At 35.8% G+C, this 18,829-nt stretch overlaps 1 protein-coding gene across 2 annotated transcripts in view; it reads left to right on the top strand.

Moving 5' to 3' along the window:
• The window catches only part of BRD4 (bromodomain containing 4), a 141,841-nt gene that overhangs the window by 81,787 nt on the left and 41,225 nt on the right, over nucleotides 1-18,829 (top strand). Inside the window, exons 8-11 of one of the 2 annotated variants that reach the window (XM_074204288.1) lie at nucleotides 13,609-13,818; nucleotides 14,755-14,954; nucleotides 15,660-15,955; nucleotides 18,712-18,822. In XM_074204288.1, the coding sequence (XP_074060389.1) occupies nucleotides 13,609-13,818; nucleotides 14,755-14,954; nucleotides 15,660-15,955; nucleotides 18,712-18,822 (817 nt within the window). Of the gene's footprint in view, nucleotides 1-13,608; nucleotides 13,819-14,754; nucleotides 14,955-15,656; nucleotides 15,956-18,711; nucleotides 18,823-18,829 lie in introns of both variants that reach the window. The other variant, XM_074204287.1, reaches the window with a different exon arrangement.

The following is an 18,829-nucleotide window of genomic DNA, read 5'->3' as shown; positions in this document are numbered from 1 at the left end:
AAAAACCTATAAGGTCTTGAGGCTATTTTTTACAGGTAGGATTTCTTTGACTTGAGTCAGAGAGCAGGAAAGGTCTTCATTTCTTATGGAAAAAAGGGTCCCAACCCCCTATCGCTAAAGCAGCATTAGCCAGGGAGTGTCCAAAAATAAAAACTTGTAGGTCACTTTTATAATAATACTAATCCTACCTCTAAATTCTGTTCTATCCCACCATTGCCTGATAAAACAAACTCATAGTCTTTTTACTAATACTACCCAAGAAGTACAGATAATTCAATCCTCATTATCCTAATTATGCATATCTAATATGTGTCCTATAGGAGAGTTACTGTTTTCAATCTCTTACCATATTTATTACCATATTCTAATCTATACCTATTAAAAGTGATATTTTACAAAATTTCATTATGCATTTCCTACTACTAAATTTGGAGATTTGCGCTCCAAAAGAGAAACATGTTCAGTTCTTCTTAAAATTACCTCATCCTTCAAAAGTCATGGTATTATGGAAACTGGACAGTTCCATGCTCCTAATGAACTTACATTAATAAGAGATATCAATGAGTAGCTTTACTTGAAGGTTATTCTCATCATTTGTGTGTAAGAATCTGTTTTATGAGGAAACTTCACAGAAGACCATCCCTCACAATTTATATTCTTTCTCTACATAGTCTTTAAAGGGGGGAAAAAAGTATCTTGAATGGTAACTCTAACTTTCCATCTAGATCATTTAGTTCAGACACTCATTTTACAGTTGAAAAGGGCCCAGAGAGGTTGCTACGTGTTCATAACTGCCAGGATTTAACCTAGATCTTCTGAATCCAAAAACCACCAACCACTCTTTCTATTAAAACTTTCCAAAGGCTGATGGAAAAAAAGTGATTGAACTGATTGAGCCGTTTGACTTTTGAAACCCCTTGCTAGCAATACACTGATTACCTAGAACCATTGGGAGAAAGGCTTCAGGTTTTTGCCCTCACTGTCATCTTCCAGCTTGTTCTGTGAACCTTGTACCATCTTGGTGTAACAGATTATAGTTGGTATGACCATTTTCCTAGCTGCTCCTGGCCCCATTCTGTCTGCAGCAGATTGAAACTGCATATGGACTCTCTGAGCGTGTAAAAGACACAAGAGAAGGATTTAGACAGTGGTGAGCTTCCTTTCTTTCATGCCTTTCCAATTGCAATGATAATTGTTTTCTGTTTTTATTGACTTTGATTTAAAACTTCATTTAAACTAGATATATTCATGATTTATACTTGAAAATATTAAATTCATTTAACATTGCTTTATCACTTTACCTCATAGTTTGGAAAATTCTGCTAAAAAGAATCATGCATCTATCTCCCTTATTTTTCCAGCTTTTTCTGTATAAACCAATACTTTTTTTTTAACCAATATTTTCTTAGACCATCCATCTTACCCCTGTACCACCTCCTTTAAAAAAGGTCATTGCGGACTTAGCATATTTTCTGATTGCTGGCCATCATTCTCTCTTACAACATTATATCATTGTACGGTGCCTTCTGGTTCCATCCTTGGTTGAGGAGAAAAAGAAATTTCATTCTGCATTTCAGAAGTAACATTTTTCTATATAAAGGAAATTTTAATAACAAAATAAAAATAATTTTACTGTCTCATTGACATTTTCTGAATTACTTGGATGTAACATGAGATTCTTCATGTTATGACTGACCTTAGCTCTGACTCTCTAGTTCCTGGATGTTCTTCTGCTTTTAATCCCTATTTTCTCTCAAAACTAATACGTAAAAAAAAATTCTTTTATTTGATGTAACAAGTTTTATACCTTTACTAAGTAGATTTCTACTTGTAGTATTAATCAAATCTCACTCATATTTTAAGCAGTTTTCAGATAGACTAAGAATTTGAGTTTACCTGACAGTTTAGTTTATATATTGAGGAATTATTGTTTCACTTTAAAAGGTCCTATGCTTTTATTTAAACACTAGTTATTAGCTAATTTGTTATTGAGTTTGGTTACACTTCCAATGGGTCACAGAGTTAGAGTAAAATTGAAAGATTTAGGATTTGCAATAATAGGGATGGTTTGGTGGGTTAGGATCTTGTTTCCTAGTCACTTGCTACCCAAAGATTTCTCTAGTGCCATGCTTTTAACTTCCTCAGATGACTGTCCCCTCTCTTGTGCTTGGTAAACTTTATATAACATGCTTTGTATCTGTATCTGCCCACATCCTTTATTTTAAATTCCTCAATAAAGGAGAGGCATTGAGAAATCATAATATTTTACAACTCCAATTAGGATGTTTATTTTTGTAATCTTGGCTTAAAAAATGGAATGATGGAGATTTCTTTTATGACAAAATTACAAATTCATAGTACCTGGTAAATTGTGAATTTATGACCAAAACAAAATAAACTGAGTCACATCATCATGAAAGTCTGAAACAAATCCAGAAAACTGTTTTCTTAAGAATGTTCATTTTAAATGATCTTTTAAGGAATATTATCAGCATTATCCACATAGGAAACTTTACATGCTATTCTCTATTCGAAGGCAGTATTTACTTGCCAGCTTTCTAATGCAGAATTATGTGCTTTCTGTTCTCTAATTTCCCTCACCCTGAAGCCTTTCCCCTATTTAAGGTTGCAGTTAATGGGTTGATTTCCTGGAATTTGTTGACATTTCTTAACTTTCTCAATGTCTAAACCAGGGTGGTGGTTCCTTTTTCCTTTTGGAGATGGAGTGATAGAATATCAGCAAGAGATGTTACCTGGGAATATAAGGGGAAAACTAGAATTTCTTCATTTTTTTGCTCCATTGATGGCAGGTGGAAATTATTGATCTCTTGACATTCTCTGCTGTCATCTGTTTCTATCTACCATTCTATGTATCTTTCTTCGTGTGGTTTTTATGTAAATTATTTTTGTTGACATTGAAAAATCTGAGCAGAAATATTAGCAATGCTTTCTGATTTGTAATGACCCTGAGCTAAAAGTTTGACTCTTTTTTTCTTTCAAAAAGCTTTTTAAACTCTGAACTTAAAAATAAAAAAAAAATAGGCTTTCCACATTCTATGATAGCAAATAAAAAAAGAATTATACTCAAAACTGCAAATTTTTATTATATATTATATAAGGTCATTTATTTTCATTGGAAAACTTTTTGCTTGTTCTTTGAACAGTTTCCTTTCTGGCATTTTAGAACTCTCTGGTACTGATAAGTTTTCAACATGTGTGCATCTGCAGTCTGTACTTGCGGAAAAGGGAAGTATTGGCTCCATATTGACCATTTAGGAAGTTATATGTTATTCTTCAGCAAACCATTTTAGTTTTTCCTGGGAGGAAGGGTCTTTTCCCATTCATTTCCTCTGTAGTTCTGATTATAGAAATAACCAGATTTATTAGGCATACCCAAGACAGAAAATACAGTATTTTCACTCTCGTCTTTACTCTGCTTCTGCATACAACTTTTTTCTTCAGACTTTACCTAAGTAAAGACTTACAGCACGATCCTTACTTATAAGGGAGAAGGAAGTAAATAGACTTTTCAATAGCATCACAAAGATCTTTTAGTAAACATCTTTGAAGTAATGAATTAAATGAATGAGTTAGCATTTGTTGATTGATTAAAAATAATATCATCTGATCCTTGTAACAGCCCTGTTATTATATCCATCTTATAACTGAGGAAATCGAGGACTTGCTCAAGATCTCACAGCTAGTAAGTGTGTTAGTAATGCTGATCACCAAAGTCTCAGAATTTCTAAATTTCTTTAATCATTATACTTATAGGAGCATGTGCTGTACTATATAAAAGCTATGGCAAGAGAGAAGCCTGTGTTATAACAATGACGTGTCCCCACCAAGAGAATTTTCTAAGAGTCACCTTATGTATTTTGTTTAGAGAGATAAAGGGAATCTGAGTTGTAGTGCCTTCAAGTGACTGTGTTTGTGCATGTACATGGGTGCTTCAGATACTAATACTACCCTCATCCTCAATAAAAGTTCAGCTTGTTTTGTTCCTGGAATTCCCTGGGCACTGGGAATAAAAGTTGCAGAAGAGCCAATCCCCTACCCTTGACAAGCTTGCCCTTTAAGAGGAACCGGGCACCAAAGAGAGGTTTCTGAGATAAGGCCTTTCATAGCTATTGTCAAAGTAAAATGTGGGAAGTGGAAGATTTTATTCATTCAAAGGCACTATGGCAAGATGACTTGGCTAGATACCCTGGAGTGTGACCAGCTAGCTAGGTTGAAGGCCAGTGAATTTATTTGCATTCTTTCAGTCCCCATTCAAGATTGTGAGACATCAGGACAAAAGTGATGGGATTGACTGTCCCCCTGGTCCTTGGATCCTAGATTCTGGTGGTCAGGTATGGAGAATTCCACCCCAGGGAAGACTATATAAGGCTAAGCAACTTCCAGTACTATAACAAAACCCAGAAAGATGAAGTGATGTCCTTGGGGTTACTCAGATAATAAAGGGTGAAATCTTGCATTAGCCCCAGCTATCCTGATTAGAAGACCAGGTCTTATTCTTATGATCTTCATTGTTGGAAGGAACAGCCATGGTTATTTAATTTTTTTTTTTTTAGGTTTTTGCAAGGCAGTGGGATTAAGTGACTTGTCCAAGGTCACACTGCTTGGTAATTAGTAAATGCCTGAGGCCAGATTTTAGCTCAGGTCCTCCTGTCTCCAGGGCCAGTGCTCTATTTACTGCACCACCTAGCTGCGCCCCCCCCCCCAATTTTGTTTTTTTTTTTTTACTGCAAAGAGTAATAAAGTTGAAATTCAAGATATGTACAGTAAAAGAATGCAAGCACCTAACTATGCTTGATGAATTCGTTCCCTAGGCCCAGGTAAATTGAATTCCAAGATTTTAAGGAGCTGGCATAATTACTCAGTTATTGTCAGTCTTTGAAATATGAAGAATGGCCCTTAATTTAAAATTTTGAAAGAATTCTGTAATTGTATATTTAGAAAAGGAAACTCATGCCAAGATACCAGAATGATTAATCAAGATCTGGATCTTTGACTACCTTCATGCCCTTTATTTGGACAGGATATTTAGAGTGATTGGTGCAATTTTATATAAAGGGTATACCTGAATTTTTCATTTATTCTTTTTTTTTAGGGTTGTTTTATTATTTTTTTGCAAGGCAAACAGGGTTAAGTGGCTTGCCCAAGGCCACACAGCTAGGCAATTATTAAGTGTCTGAGGCCGGATTTGAACCCAGGTACTCCTGACTCCAGGGCTGGTGCTCTATCCACTACGCCACCTAGCCGCCCCTCATTTATTTTTTAGATATTTTTTTATACCCATTTAAAAAAAAATTGTTTTGAGTCCCAAATGCTCTTTTCTAGTCCTTCCCCTACCCATAAGCAGTATGCTACTCATTATACATGTGAAGTCATGAAAAACATTTCCATATTTGCCAGGTTTCAAAATAACGAAAGTGGAAAAAAAGTATACTTCATTCTGCACTCAAGAATTCATTAATTCTAGGGGTGGCTAGGTGGCACAGTGGATAGAGCACCAGCCCTGGAGTCAGGAGTACCTGGGTTCAAATCCGGCCTCAGACACTAAATAATTGCCTAGCTGTGTGGCCTTGGGCAAGCCACTTAACCCCATTGCCTAGCAAAAACTAAAAAAAAAAAAAAAAAAAAAAATTCTCTCTCTGGAGGAGGATACAGCTTTAAGTCTTTGAAATTGCCTTGAATTATTGTATTGCTCAGAGTAGCTAAATCTCTTTAACAGTTTATCATCTTTATAAAACTGTGGTTGCTCCTGTTTCATTTCATTTTATTTTGCATAATACGCTGATCCTTTTCCTTTTATTTCTTTGGGATACAGACCTAATTACTGTTCATATCCATTGTCCATTTATCAATTGGAAAAATAGCTCTTTTAAAAAATTTGGATTATTCCCTATATAGCTGAAAAAAATGTGCCTTTATAAGAGAAACTTTAGCAAAATTTGTAACAAATTTTTCATGTTATCTTAGTACTCAAAGAAAACATGAGCTAGATAATAGAATGATTGAGTATTCACAGATGATTTATTGATATGGCCCAAAGAATATTTGTTAGTGGTTCATTGTATATTTGCAAGATAATCTATTGAATTGCCCTGAGAATCTGTTCTTAATCTTATTACTATTTTTATCAAGAAAAAGTCATTGGTGGCATGCTTATCAGGTCTTTAGATCAAAAAAAAAGATGACCAGGGGCAAGTAGGTGGTGCAGTGGATAGAGCACCATCCCTGGTGTCAGGAGGAACTGAGTTCAAGTACAGCCAAAGAAAGTTAATAATTACTTAACTGTGTGACTTTGGGCAAATCACTTAACCCCATTGCTTTGCCAAAAAAAAAGATGAGCAGTTGATACATTGAATGAGAAAGTCTGCATTGATGGACATCACAACTTTTTAATAGGTGATCACTTAGAAAGTTGATATGACCAAAAAAATTGTCTTCTGGTAGAATAAGGACAATCTAATAAGCAGATCCTCAAAACTTAACATGTTTTTCCAATGACCCCTATACATTTCAATATTGTGTGTGTACATCTGGAACCCATTTTTAATGTATTTTATTACTTTGAACCTTATTTACATAGCAGAACACAAAATCCTTTATGATATTGTGAACCTCTATTTTATATAGTTTATTTTTAATTAGAAAAGAAAATTCTATGCTTTTTTCAGAATTTTTATACTTTTATATATTATATAAAATATATACTTATATATACTTTATATATATTTTATTTTTATACTTATAATTTTTTTATACTTTTCTGTGCTTCCTTTTGGTTCCTTCTATTTTTGCATTTTCAAATATATTAAAATTACTACTATATTCTGGGTATGAATATTCTTTCCCGTTAAAAAAAAGAGCCTTCTTGGTTACAAATAGCATAGTCAGACAAAATGAATCCACATAGCAGACATTTTCTTTTTGGAATGCAATGGGGTTACTTGACTTGACCAAGGTCACACAGTTAGGTAGTTATTAAGTATCTGAGGCTGGATTGAATTCAGGTCCTCCTGACTCCAGGGCTGGTGCTCTATCCATCACCCCACCTAGCTACCCCTATTCTCTTTGTAGGAGGGTGAGTAATATACTTTATCATAGATTTTCTGGTGACATAGTTGGATATAATGCATTAATTGGTCTTTCTGCAGTCTCTCATTTCCTTTTCTAATTAATGTTGCTAACCTTTTACAAATTCTCTGTATTCTGCTCACTGACTATATATATCAGTTTATACTTTACTGGATTCTCTTTAAAATCTCTTTATTCCATATGGTACAGTAATATTCCATTACATTCTTAGCCCACAATTTACTTAGTGATTCCCTAATTGTCTAAGAAACCTATCTGAAGCACTCCCTAAGTTCAAGACCTTTACTTTTTTCCCCTTCTCAAGAGTACGTTTTTGCTTTGCTCATGTCTGTTTAGTATTTATTATTCTTCTCAGTCTCTGTGTGTGCCTAAGTTCACCTCACATTTGATGAATTACATAAAAGTGAAGTTCTTCTGATACCTACTTTTCTCCATGTTTTGTATACTCTTCTCACCCAAATTGTGAAAAGTATTGAGTTTTACTCCCTTCTTCCTCCTTTTAATAATTAGATATTATTTTCATCTTCACATCTTTTGGTTTTCAGAACAAAACCAATTTACCCACCACCTGTTGGGGTTTTTTTTTAAATTTTTCCTTCAAAGCCCATTAAATACTTTAACACTAGTTTCTTGTCATCCTACTAGATATTAGTATTAACATTTAGCACTTTCCAATTGCTCAAATGAAATATCCTTTCTGGATTTTTCCAAACTCTAGTTTCCATCTTTTGTTTCTCAGTTTTAATCTTTTCTTTAGAACTACTTAAATTCCTTAAAGGAGCAGCTAAGTGGTGTAGTAGATAGTGTACCAGTCTTGGAATCAGGAGGACCTGAGTTCTAATGCAGCCTCAGACACTATACTAGCTATCTGACCTTGGGCAAGTTGCATAACCCTCTTGCCCCACACAAACAGACAAAAAAATCCATTAAATGTTCATTTTCTTTCTCTTCCACCCCCCCCTTGTAGGTTTATACTCATTTTTTGTAAGTTATCTTTGATCTATTTTAATTTCTCTTCAATTCTTCCAAGTATTCAGGTAGTCCTTATGGAAAATTCATGAGTTGGAGTTGTTTATTGGTTGGGAGGGCGGTGTTTGTTTTTTTCCTGTCCATCTATTTGCAGTTGTTGGAGGATTTTATTATCGTTTAGTAATTTCAGTCATGTCTGACTCTTTGGAACTCCATTTGGGGTTTTCTTGGTCATAAATGTTGGAGTGATTTGCCATTTCCTTCTTTTTCACACGAGGAAACCTAGGTAAAGAGGGTTAACATCTCCCATGTTCATATAGTTAGTAAGGGTCTGAGACCAGATTTGAACTAAGGTCTTCCTAATTCAGAATCCCTAGACTGTACTGCCATTATCCTCATTCTTTGGAACTTCCATAAGTCCCCATCCTGGGGTCTTCTCAGTAACCGTCACTGATCTTGCTGCCTTTGAACCCAAAACTTTGCTAATAGCCTTTCTTTTCTATTGTTCTCAGGCTTCTCTTTGACTTCTTACATGGTTCTCTAATGAAATAAGTAACTTTCTATAGTTTTTCATTGGATTTTCTGCATCGTTATTTAATCCATTGCAAACTCAAGGTTTTCCTGAAAGGTAGACATATAGACCTTGTCCAATCTGATTCCAAATAAGAAAACTATTTTAATGAAAAGTTCTTTTATACTTGCTAAAATTGTGCTCTGTAATCTTTCAGAACCAAGTCATGAGGCATCAAAAAAGTGCTTTAATGAAGGGAAAGGCCAGTAACTTACAATAATCTCAAAATTCCATTAAAAGTTGTTCTCACAAAGGATCACATGAATTAGTTACTCAACAACCAATGAATCTGTGATTAAGTATCTGAGGCTGGATTTGAACTCAGGTACTCCTGACTCCAGGGCCAGTGCTCTATCTGCTGTGCCACCTAGCTGCCCCTGTTGATTGTTTTTGGAAAAAAGAGAAAGGAAGAGAAGAATCTGTATTTGACTTGTACAGATTTCATGATTAAATTGGAAAATTTACCTGGGAAGTGTCCTTGTAATGTGTAAGAGCCATTTAAAATCCATCATCACTAATTGCTTTGGTTCAACATTCATATTCTTGTTATCCTTTGTCTATGCATTTTGTGACAACACTCCCTACTTTTATCAAGTAAAACTGTCGACTATTCCTCAAACATACTTTCTGTCTTACTCACACTAGAGTCTTGTTAATCCTGTTCATCTGGAACTCACAGATCTTTTAGTTGTTCATGCTCAGAAGGCCAGTTGAAACAGCAGTATGCATCATTTGATAGTCTAGAAGTCTAAGTAGTCTTAACTAAGTCTCAGTTATTGGCCCTTTTGAGCCAGAAGATAGCAAGCTGTTAAATGCCTTTGATGGACTTGAAAGATGAACCAGTAAAGGTTATATTTGTTCTCTTCAGGACAGAGTTGATTTGGCTGGGATTTCCAGATAGATGCTCTTGTAAAGATAGCCCTGGAAAGTCTTTTTTATGGCCCATAAATATAATCTATTCAGTTTCATTTGGAGTTGTTAATTTTCAGTGTACCTCTTGCATGCTGCATTTTTTTGTTGGTAATTAACATTTTTTGGCTGTTCCCACATGATTATTCTTCTCTATTCCTATACATACTCTTTCTGAATACACCTGAATGTCATTACCCATTTGGCATTTTATATGAATGTTTTTGCTTCCTTAAAAAAAATTTCAGGCAGAAAACCAAGCAAGAAAGCTGAGAAGAATTGCTGTTTCTGGATGCTTTCATACAAGACTGGATAGGGAGCAACTAGGACCTCTGTCTGAATTGGGTGGCCTGGCAGTCACTTACTCTGAAAAGGAACCAAACAATCGAGGTCAGACCTTTGGTGATGGAGTTTGTGCTTCATTCAAGTTTGTCTCTCACTTGGAAGAAGAATTAAAACTTACTCTGCACAGCTCCAGAGGAGAAAACTAGGACAATAGGTAGACATTACAAGCAAACAGATTTTGAGAACTTTCTCTCAATTATCATTTAGAAAAGAAGTACACTGTTTCAGATAATGTTTTTCCCATCGTTGAAGGCTTTCAATCACTATTTGGGGAGATCCAGGCTTCATGAATTGGTCAGGAGAGCAGCTGAGAGTCTTTGATCCAATTAAAAATGTGGCCATTCCATTCTTTTGCTATATCACCATCCATTGCCATTATGCACTTTTCAGCTCCCAATCCTGAGACTACAGTGGGGAAATGCCCTTCTTCTAAGATGAAAGTGTGACCAGAAAAATCATCCCCTTTCTCTCAACCTCTCTGCACTCTGTTTATCTGAGTCATTTACTGGATTAATGAGAGTGCCCCTACAGAGATGGAATTATGGTCAACCTCTTTTATCAGCCCAGTCATGGTTCCATTTGCAGAGCATTATTGCTGGGATGAAGTAAGCACAGAACACAACTGGGTTCTTCAGATCCCAGCAATGTTAGCAGTTCAGGTGTTGACTCTCCAATTCCCAGGTGTGTTGTATGATGTTTTTTTTAGTGTATGAATGAAGCCTAAAGATGCCACCACCTACACGGGGGTGTTTGGGTATTGTCTCCGAATCTCAGGGTTACAAAGGTTAAATCTCCTCCAACTTCCTATTAATCTCTAGTAGATGATGATGATTCTGCTTTTGCTTGCATATTTCAAATGACAGAGAACCCCACTCCCTTATTAGGCAACCCAGTATGTTCTTGATCATCCCAGTTATTAGAAAAGAATCATCAGGGAACCACCAGACTTTGGAGCCTGGAGGAGATTTGGTTTCAAGATTCCATGTGTCAAATGGTGATTACTACCTGTACTCAAGGAATCATTATGAATTAAGTGCTTTGTAAATGTTAAGGCATTATAAATCAAGACAATATAATTAAAGATAGAAATATCAGTCAAGTGGAGACAAAATTATCTCTGTTGGACTATAGCTTAGTTATGTATTTACAAAACCCTGTGAATCACTAGCAGAAGTGATGAATAGCAAAGACAAAAAAAAAGAGAAGAAAAAATTAACTTCAAAATAAGTAAAAATATGCAGTAACTAATACACCAAGATAAATGCTTGATTTTTACAAAAATTGTTAACTACAAAATAATTTATAGGAATAATGGAAATTGTTAATAGTGAGTAGTTTAATGCACATTTTGGGGTCATGCTAATATAATACTGCTAAATTATTTTATATATTTAGGGCTCTATCAGTCAAACCATATTAACTAACGAGTCAAAATAATAAAATTCATTTCAAAGAGCAAAACATCTAGAATCTGGAAAAAGCAAGAATCAAGAGAGTGTACACAATTTCAGACTTCAAAGTTTATGTTATAAATTAGTCATCAAAACTAAAACTGCTTTACTTTTAAAATATAAACAGAAAATTGGTCATTGGGATAGACAAGAAATAATTGGTTGAAAATTGTAGCCCAGTGTGCAAACTTAAAGACAAATAGGGAGGACAGCTAGGTGACAGTGTATAAATACTTGGAATCAGGAGGACCTGAGTTCAAATTTGTGCTCAGACACTTAATACTTACTTAGCTATGTCAGCTTGGACAAGTCATTTAACCCCATTGCCTTGCAAAAACCAAAAATAGCACATTACTAGAAAAACTTTTTTATAAGAACTGCTAAGAATACTAAAAACCCTTTTTCATGAATTAAGTTTAAATCAGCATCTTTTTACAATGAACTTGAACATGCAACTTGATTTTAAATTATGTTATTATTTTGACCATTTAATATTTTAGCATGCATCATTTTGATGAAATTAGAATTAGATGAAAAGTGATGGATGGATTGAAGAAAATTTTAGTAAATATGTGGGCAAGGGATATGAACAGATTTCAAGATTGCAAGCCCTAAATGACTATAAGAATATACTGCATCTCACAAATTAAAGACAGCTTTTTAGTTTCATCACATGTGAATTGGCATAGAAGACAAGAAAAGAAGTAGGAAATAACTATCACTGGTAGAGCTAAGGAAAGATGAGCACAGCGATGAACTGATGGTATAGCTGAGAAGTGGATCGCCTATTATGGATAGCAGTTCTGGATTATTTTAAGAAGAGTTACTAAACTTTGTATGTCCTTTGTTATAAAAGTCTTATTTACCAAAAATAATCAAAATGATACTGTTTAAATAGTAGCCTAAAAATGGAACAAAATATTTGTTCTTTCATTATAGTCATAAAACTGTTCCGTTACAGTAATAGAATGTTACTGTTCACTGAGACACAAACTTCAGGAATGTATAAAATTCGGGAAGAGTTGAAATGATGAGAGTAAGATAAGCAGAATGACCAAAGCAATATGTATATACAGCTGCTACAATGTAAATTAAAAAAGTGCCCTGGCATTGAATGGTGAATTCTTGGAACAACCACTATTGTTTCTAGAGAACCAAAAATAAAATATAACTTTCCCACCTGAGGTTGAGCATTTTTTATTAGAATCTTTTCTATATTATGTGGTCAGTATAGCATATTTCACAAGTAAGGAATGGGTTGTAAAACAATTATTACAAGTAAACTTTTTTCCAATGAAGGCATTGTAGATACAGGTGCTGCAAACTTTCCTGTATTAAGCCAGAGTCTGCCAATTTATAATATTGTATATCCCTTGTTTTCATACACTAGCAAATGCTACTAAATAGTGTATACACTCAGATGCTGCTAAATGATGGGCTGTTGTAGTATATATCTCATGATTGTGTATCTGCTCTCAGCATATTTTGTATGTTCTTAGGTGTGTATGTTCTCTCTCGTGAGAGAATATATGGACTTTGAGGACAAATTTTTGTCTTTGTATCCTTAGCACAATTCCTGGCACACACAATAAATGTTTATTGATTGCCCCTTCATTTTACCAAGGAATACACTGAGACTGGGAGTTTAAACCAAGATCCCATATGGAGCTACTGCCATAGCCAGAACTAGAGCCAGTATATCCCACTTATTACCCTGGATCACCAGTATGGGAAATAAGAGCCAAAGTTTAAGGGATTGAGACAGTTCCAGGATGATAACATCACTTTAGTGAGGCAAAGTACAGGAACATGTCAGAAAAGATGGAATGTGTCCTCCCTAGTTTTCATTAATTAAAACAGAAGGATATAAACAAAGTACATTGCTGGTAAGTAACCTTATGTGAAGAAAGAGAGCAAATTAGCACATTTTGCTTGACCAAAATGTAATATTAGACAGAAATTAAGAATAAGAAAAGATTGCCTGTGGGCTACAGCCAGAACCCATTTCTTTAATGTCCCTACTTTGGTGTGAACAGTTTCAAAAAACTATTTCTAGATGATTCTATTCTTCATCCTATTCTTGCACAGGTCCTCAACCTTGCTTTTCATTTAAAAAGAGAATTTCATAGACTTCTCACTCTTCTGGGATACTTCTGATGGAAGTAATGATCACCTCAGCTAGCTATTTATATTCCTAATTTATTGCCCTTGAGTCTGCAAACCCAACCCATTAATAAAATTATTTCTTCCTCTTAGGATGTGTTTGAGATGCGCTTTGCAAAGATGCCTGATGAACCTGAAGAGCCAGTGGTTGCTGTGTCCTCCCCTGTGGCACCACCACCTACCAAGGTGGTTGCTCCACCTTCATCTAGTGACAGCAGCAGTGACAGCTCCTCAGACAGTGACAGCTCAACTGATGACTCTGAGGAGGAGCGAGCTCAGCGGCTGGCAGAACTTCAAGAACAGGTACAGCATTCCAGCTGAAGAGTGCTAACTGTTAGCTAACTGCCAGCTAGAATTAATTCATTTGGTAGAGGTGCAACCAGATTGACCTCTTTCTAAATGGAGTTTTTTTATTATGTGAAACTAACCTTAATATTTCTTTCATGTCTCTCTATTACATCTTTTGTGTAATTTGCAGATTTCTACCCTGAGATCAAGTTAGGAAAGCCTTTCTAAGATTAAAATGTGATTAATGGAAATATCCTCATATGTTAAGTCTGAGTGCTTCTTAGCTGCACATCAAGTAGAACCATTTCCTCTGCAGAATTCAAGTAAACCTCTTGGGTGCAACTTTTAGTGAGAATAGAATTTCCTGTTTAATGAAAACTGGAAAGCATTTAACCTGGTTACCTGTTGCATTTCTGCTACTCCAGCAAAGACACATAATTTTTAATACCTTCTACTCCTTTAAAGCTGTCATTGACCTACTCTACCATCTCTACATGCAGAGGCTATTTAAAAAAAAATTTTAGCCTTTTCTGAGGCCTAGGAGAATTGTCATGCCTGATACCAGCCATATTGACTGTATTTTGGAAGCTAATCTTACCTTTTAGTTATTACATGATCTTAATTTTCTCTTGGGGGAGAGTAAATCCAATTCATATTTCTTTGAGGTCTGAGCAGTGCTATATCCTCTTGAGAGGAATGTAGTGATTGACTCAACCCAGTTCTTAGAATGTCACTGTCCTCTTTTACTTTTGCCATTTAACCATACACAGTGTACCAACCTCTTAAATAGGCTGCCATCTTCACTTACTGCCTTTTGTCTTCCTCGTTTTTTGACCTCGAGCGAAGCCACTTGTACTTTTAGACTCATTTTCATCTGATTGTATAGGATTGGGGCAGAGAGAAGAGAATATCATGACAATATTTATGATAAGCTTCTTGTCTGTCTCTTAGCTCAAGGCAGTTCATGAGCAACTTGCTGCCCTCTCCCAGCCTCAGCAGAACAAACCAAAGAAAAAAGAAAAAGACAAAAAAGAGAAGAAGAAAGAGAAGCACAAAAAGAAGGAGGAAGTGGAAGAAAACAAGAAAGGCAAAGCAAAGGAACCACCTCCCAAAAAGGCAAAGAAAAGTAACAGCAGCAACAACAATGCCAGGTGTGTGACTCAAACCACTGGCAGGAGCAGGAAGGGACCTGTCTCGCACTAGGAGAGCCATTGCTCATACTGGGTGGTTGATTTTACAGGCTTTCTTTAGTTTAACCACTTTGTTGTTTTGTAACCCAATTCAACCTTACCAAGGTTGGCTGTTGAGAAAATATCACCAACCCATTAACTATTGACTACCATCTTTTCATGATAAATTTCCATGTATCCTGGTGTAGGTCATCCATTGACCATTTTTTGGTTTGCTGGGGTCATTCTTATTTACAGGTCCTAGTTGAAGTAGATGTCTGAGGTTCCTTTTAACTCTGCTTCTGTAATAACTACATATTGAGAGGATTTCCATAAGAAACTTGTATTGCATTTTTCATTTGCATACTTATATGTCTATAATAAAAGAACAAAGAAAAATGTTTTTTAAAGGTACTCATTGAGGCACAGAAAAACTAGGGTTTACAGATTTGAACCAGTTAAGTTGAATTCTCATTAACTAGCCCTTCTGACCTCTTGAAGAGTCTACTCCTGAATAGTTCATTGAACTGTCGTTACCCTCTTTAGCTAAGAAAAGTTACCAAGTTAGTTGTCAATGTAGAATCTATAATGACAATTTAAGATTGCACCCCTTTGACAGTATGTGAGAGAGAAAATACCTTGTATTAAAGATTTGCTTTTTTTCCCCTTCCATGCCTTCTTAAGTAGCAAGAAGGAACCTGTGCCTGTGAAGAACAAACCCCCTCCTACTTATGAGTCAGAAGAAGAGGACAAGTGTAAGCCAATGTCCTATGAAGAGAAGAGACAATTGAGTTTGGACATTAACAAACTTCCTGGTGAGAAGCTGGGCCGGGTTGTCCATATCATCCAGTCTCGAGAACCCTCACTGAAGAACTCTAATCCAGATGAAATCGAAATCGACTTTGAGACATTGAAACCTTCTACCCTACGAGAACTAGAGCGCTATGTCACCTCGTGTTTGCGGAAAAAGAGGAAACCTCAAGGTATCTTTTCCGTTTCTGTCTTGAACAAAAGGGATCACAGACTGATTAGGAATTTCATTATCTCAACCATCCAAGAGACAGTTCATTGGTAAAAATAGTACTTTCAAGTCAGTTTGTAGGTTAATCTATTGACATATTTTGTTGTCTGTTTCTTGATATTTTGGGTTCTCTTTCCCTAGAGATTCTTCCCCTTCAGATAACCCTGTATATGTGCACCTCCAGGTACATGGAGCTTAGTTTGTTAAATACTTCACTACTTCTACAAGTTTATGAGGCACTCTGCCTGCCAATGAAGTATTAAATGACTAATCTTAGTTAATTTTTTTAAGTATGCCCCCTCCTCCACTCAGAATGTCTATTAATGTTTTCAACAAGAAATAGTCATCTGGAAACCCTTCAACTATAAAACAAGCCCCATCACATGGACCGTAACTATATTGATCACTTTTCTCGGGCTTGATATGTTTCTATTTGAACCCATTACAGGTGGTGGTGGTTGTTGTTTTTTGTTTGTTTGGTTGTTTTGGTTTTGGGGTTTTTTTTAGGTCTGAGTAATCTGATAGCTCTTTCTTTCCCTTTAAGTATGCTACATAATACCTTGAAAGAGGATGGGTATCCTAGTCAGATGGACAGTATATTTATATTGGAGCAATTATATCCCATACAAGTTTCCCCTTACAGTAGAATAGAAAATGAGCAGTCCTAATATTCTGTACCAAAATCACACTAGCAAGTTAATTGGCATTTATTACATGTCTCCTGTATGCCACCCAGGGGCAAGTAGGTGATGCATTGGATAAAAATACCAGGCTTGGAATTAGGAAGACTCTCCTTTCTTTCTTTTTTTCTTTTTAGATTTATTTTTGCAAGGCAGATGGGGTTAAGTGGCTTGCCCAAGGCCACACAGTTAGGCAATGATTGTGTCTGTGGCTGGATTTGAACTCAGGTACTCCTGACTCCAGGGCCAGTGCTCTTTCCACTGTGCCATCTGGCCACCCCAGGAGGACTCATTTTCATGAGTTCAATTCTAGTATCAGATTTTTCAGAGTGAAGTCAAATAACTCTCTTAGCTTCAATTTCTCATCTGTAAAATGAGCTGGAAAAGGAAATGGCAAATGACTCCAGTTTCTTTGACCAAAAAAATAGCAAATGGGGTGTCCAAAGATTGAAAAACTAAATAACAATATTTGCCAGCTAATACGTAAGTCCTAGAGATATAAAAGAATCCTCCTCGCTGCCAAAAGAGCCCATTGCTTGCTTTCACAGAACTCATAGTGAATTGTGTGTAACAAATATTACCAGGCTGATAGGAGCAGTGTGCTGATATCCTTTTAAATGTATTCTAAGAGAGTTTTGTTCTTATTTGAATTTTTTAGATTGGAACCAAAGCATTTTGTTGTAAATATTTTGTCTAATCCCAGAGAGAGATCTTGTTTTTAATGAAGGCCCAACAGAAAGAATCTCCTCTTCTTCCCTTCCCCTCCACAGCACCCCATCCTGCCCCCCCCCTCCAAATTACTTGTATAGATCTAGATCAAAGGTTATTTTACACAGAGATTAGCTTTGTGGGCTTTTTTTGGTGCGTCTTTTGCTTTGTTTTTATTTTTATTTCTTCTCTGCATGCAAAAACATTTCAACATAAAGTGCAAAAGAAAGGTAGGCTTCACTCTGTATTTAGACACCATCAGCTCTGTTTTTGTGTCATAAGTCCTTCAGTATTCTCTTGGGTCACAGAATTGCTAAGAAAGGGTAGGTCATTCACAGCTGATCATTTTGCAATATTGCTCTTTACTTTGTAAACAGTACATTGCATCTCTCATGTAAGATTTTTGCCAAGAGCATCCTGTTCATCATTTTCCATAACAGAACAGAATTTCATCTGAGGTACATTCCACAATTTATTCAGCCATTCCCCATCCCCTTAGCAGAGAAAACCTTTAGTGTCTTGCTTGAAACCTTTTTAGCATGATTCAGAGTTCAAATTTATATGATGAAAAAGATTCACAAAGACTGGTTTGAAGAGGTTAAATTTCCTTTATGGTTAGAGAGCCAACTCTACACTTGTCTTAACAGCCACAGACCATACCAGTGATGTTTAGTTTGACATTTTCTAGAATCTATTGCAGCAGCCCCCCAAGAATTTAAATGATTCTCAAAATTTTATCTTGACCTACTCAATAAAATTTGATAAGGGAGATTGCCCAGAGTTTTAACAGAGTTTTTCCTCTGTTAAAAGTAGTAAGAGTATCGAGTATCTGGTTGTGAAAACTTTTGTCTTTTTCTTTATATAGAATCAGTTGACTTTTACTCTTTCAAAAGTATTTGGCTGGCAAAAGACCTTTAAAAATTAACACAAAAAACTGAACTCGTATCTCCATAGTAGCCTGTTGAAAATTCCTGAATTCCTAATGAAAGAGAGAATAGTTTAGAAAATTGGGGGGGGGGGGGATTGCATATCTACTTGGCCCTAATGACAATCCAGTCTGCAACAAATTCAATGACCATAACCATAACTGAAATTTCAGTAACTCCTGTGTTTGTTCTCTAGGTTTTTCCAAGGCAGCAGTACATTTAGGCTTATTGTATGTTTATTAGAGTAATACTTCCTTTACTGAATAGCTCTCTATGACTTGAATGAAGTATTCCCCCTTCTTCACCTTTCTACCATTTTACTTAGAAGAGTAAATGTACACATGCATGGTGTTCAATTGTCTCTACCCTTAATTTGAATACTTTTGCTTTTTGTCTTGTTGCAGCTGAGAAAGTGGATATGATTCCAGGGTCCTCTAAGATGAAGGGTTTTTCATCTTCGGAGTCTGAGAGTACCAGTGAATCTAGCTCTTCTGACAGTGATGACTCAGAAACAGGTTAGAT

Source organism: Macrotis lagotis, chromosome X, assembly GCF_037893015.1.
Source record: "Macrotis lagotis isolate mMagLag1 chromosome X, bilby.v1.9.chrom.fasta, whole genome shotgun sequence".
Classification (NCBI taxonomy): domain Eukaryota; kingdom Metazoa; phylum Chordata; class Mammalia; order Peramelemorphia; family Peramelidae; genus Macrotis; species Macrotis lagotis.
The sequence above is the reverse complement of the archived record's forward strand: the minus strand, read 5'-3'. Positions and strand labels throughout refer to the sequence as shown.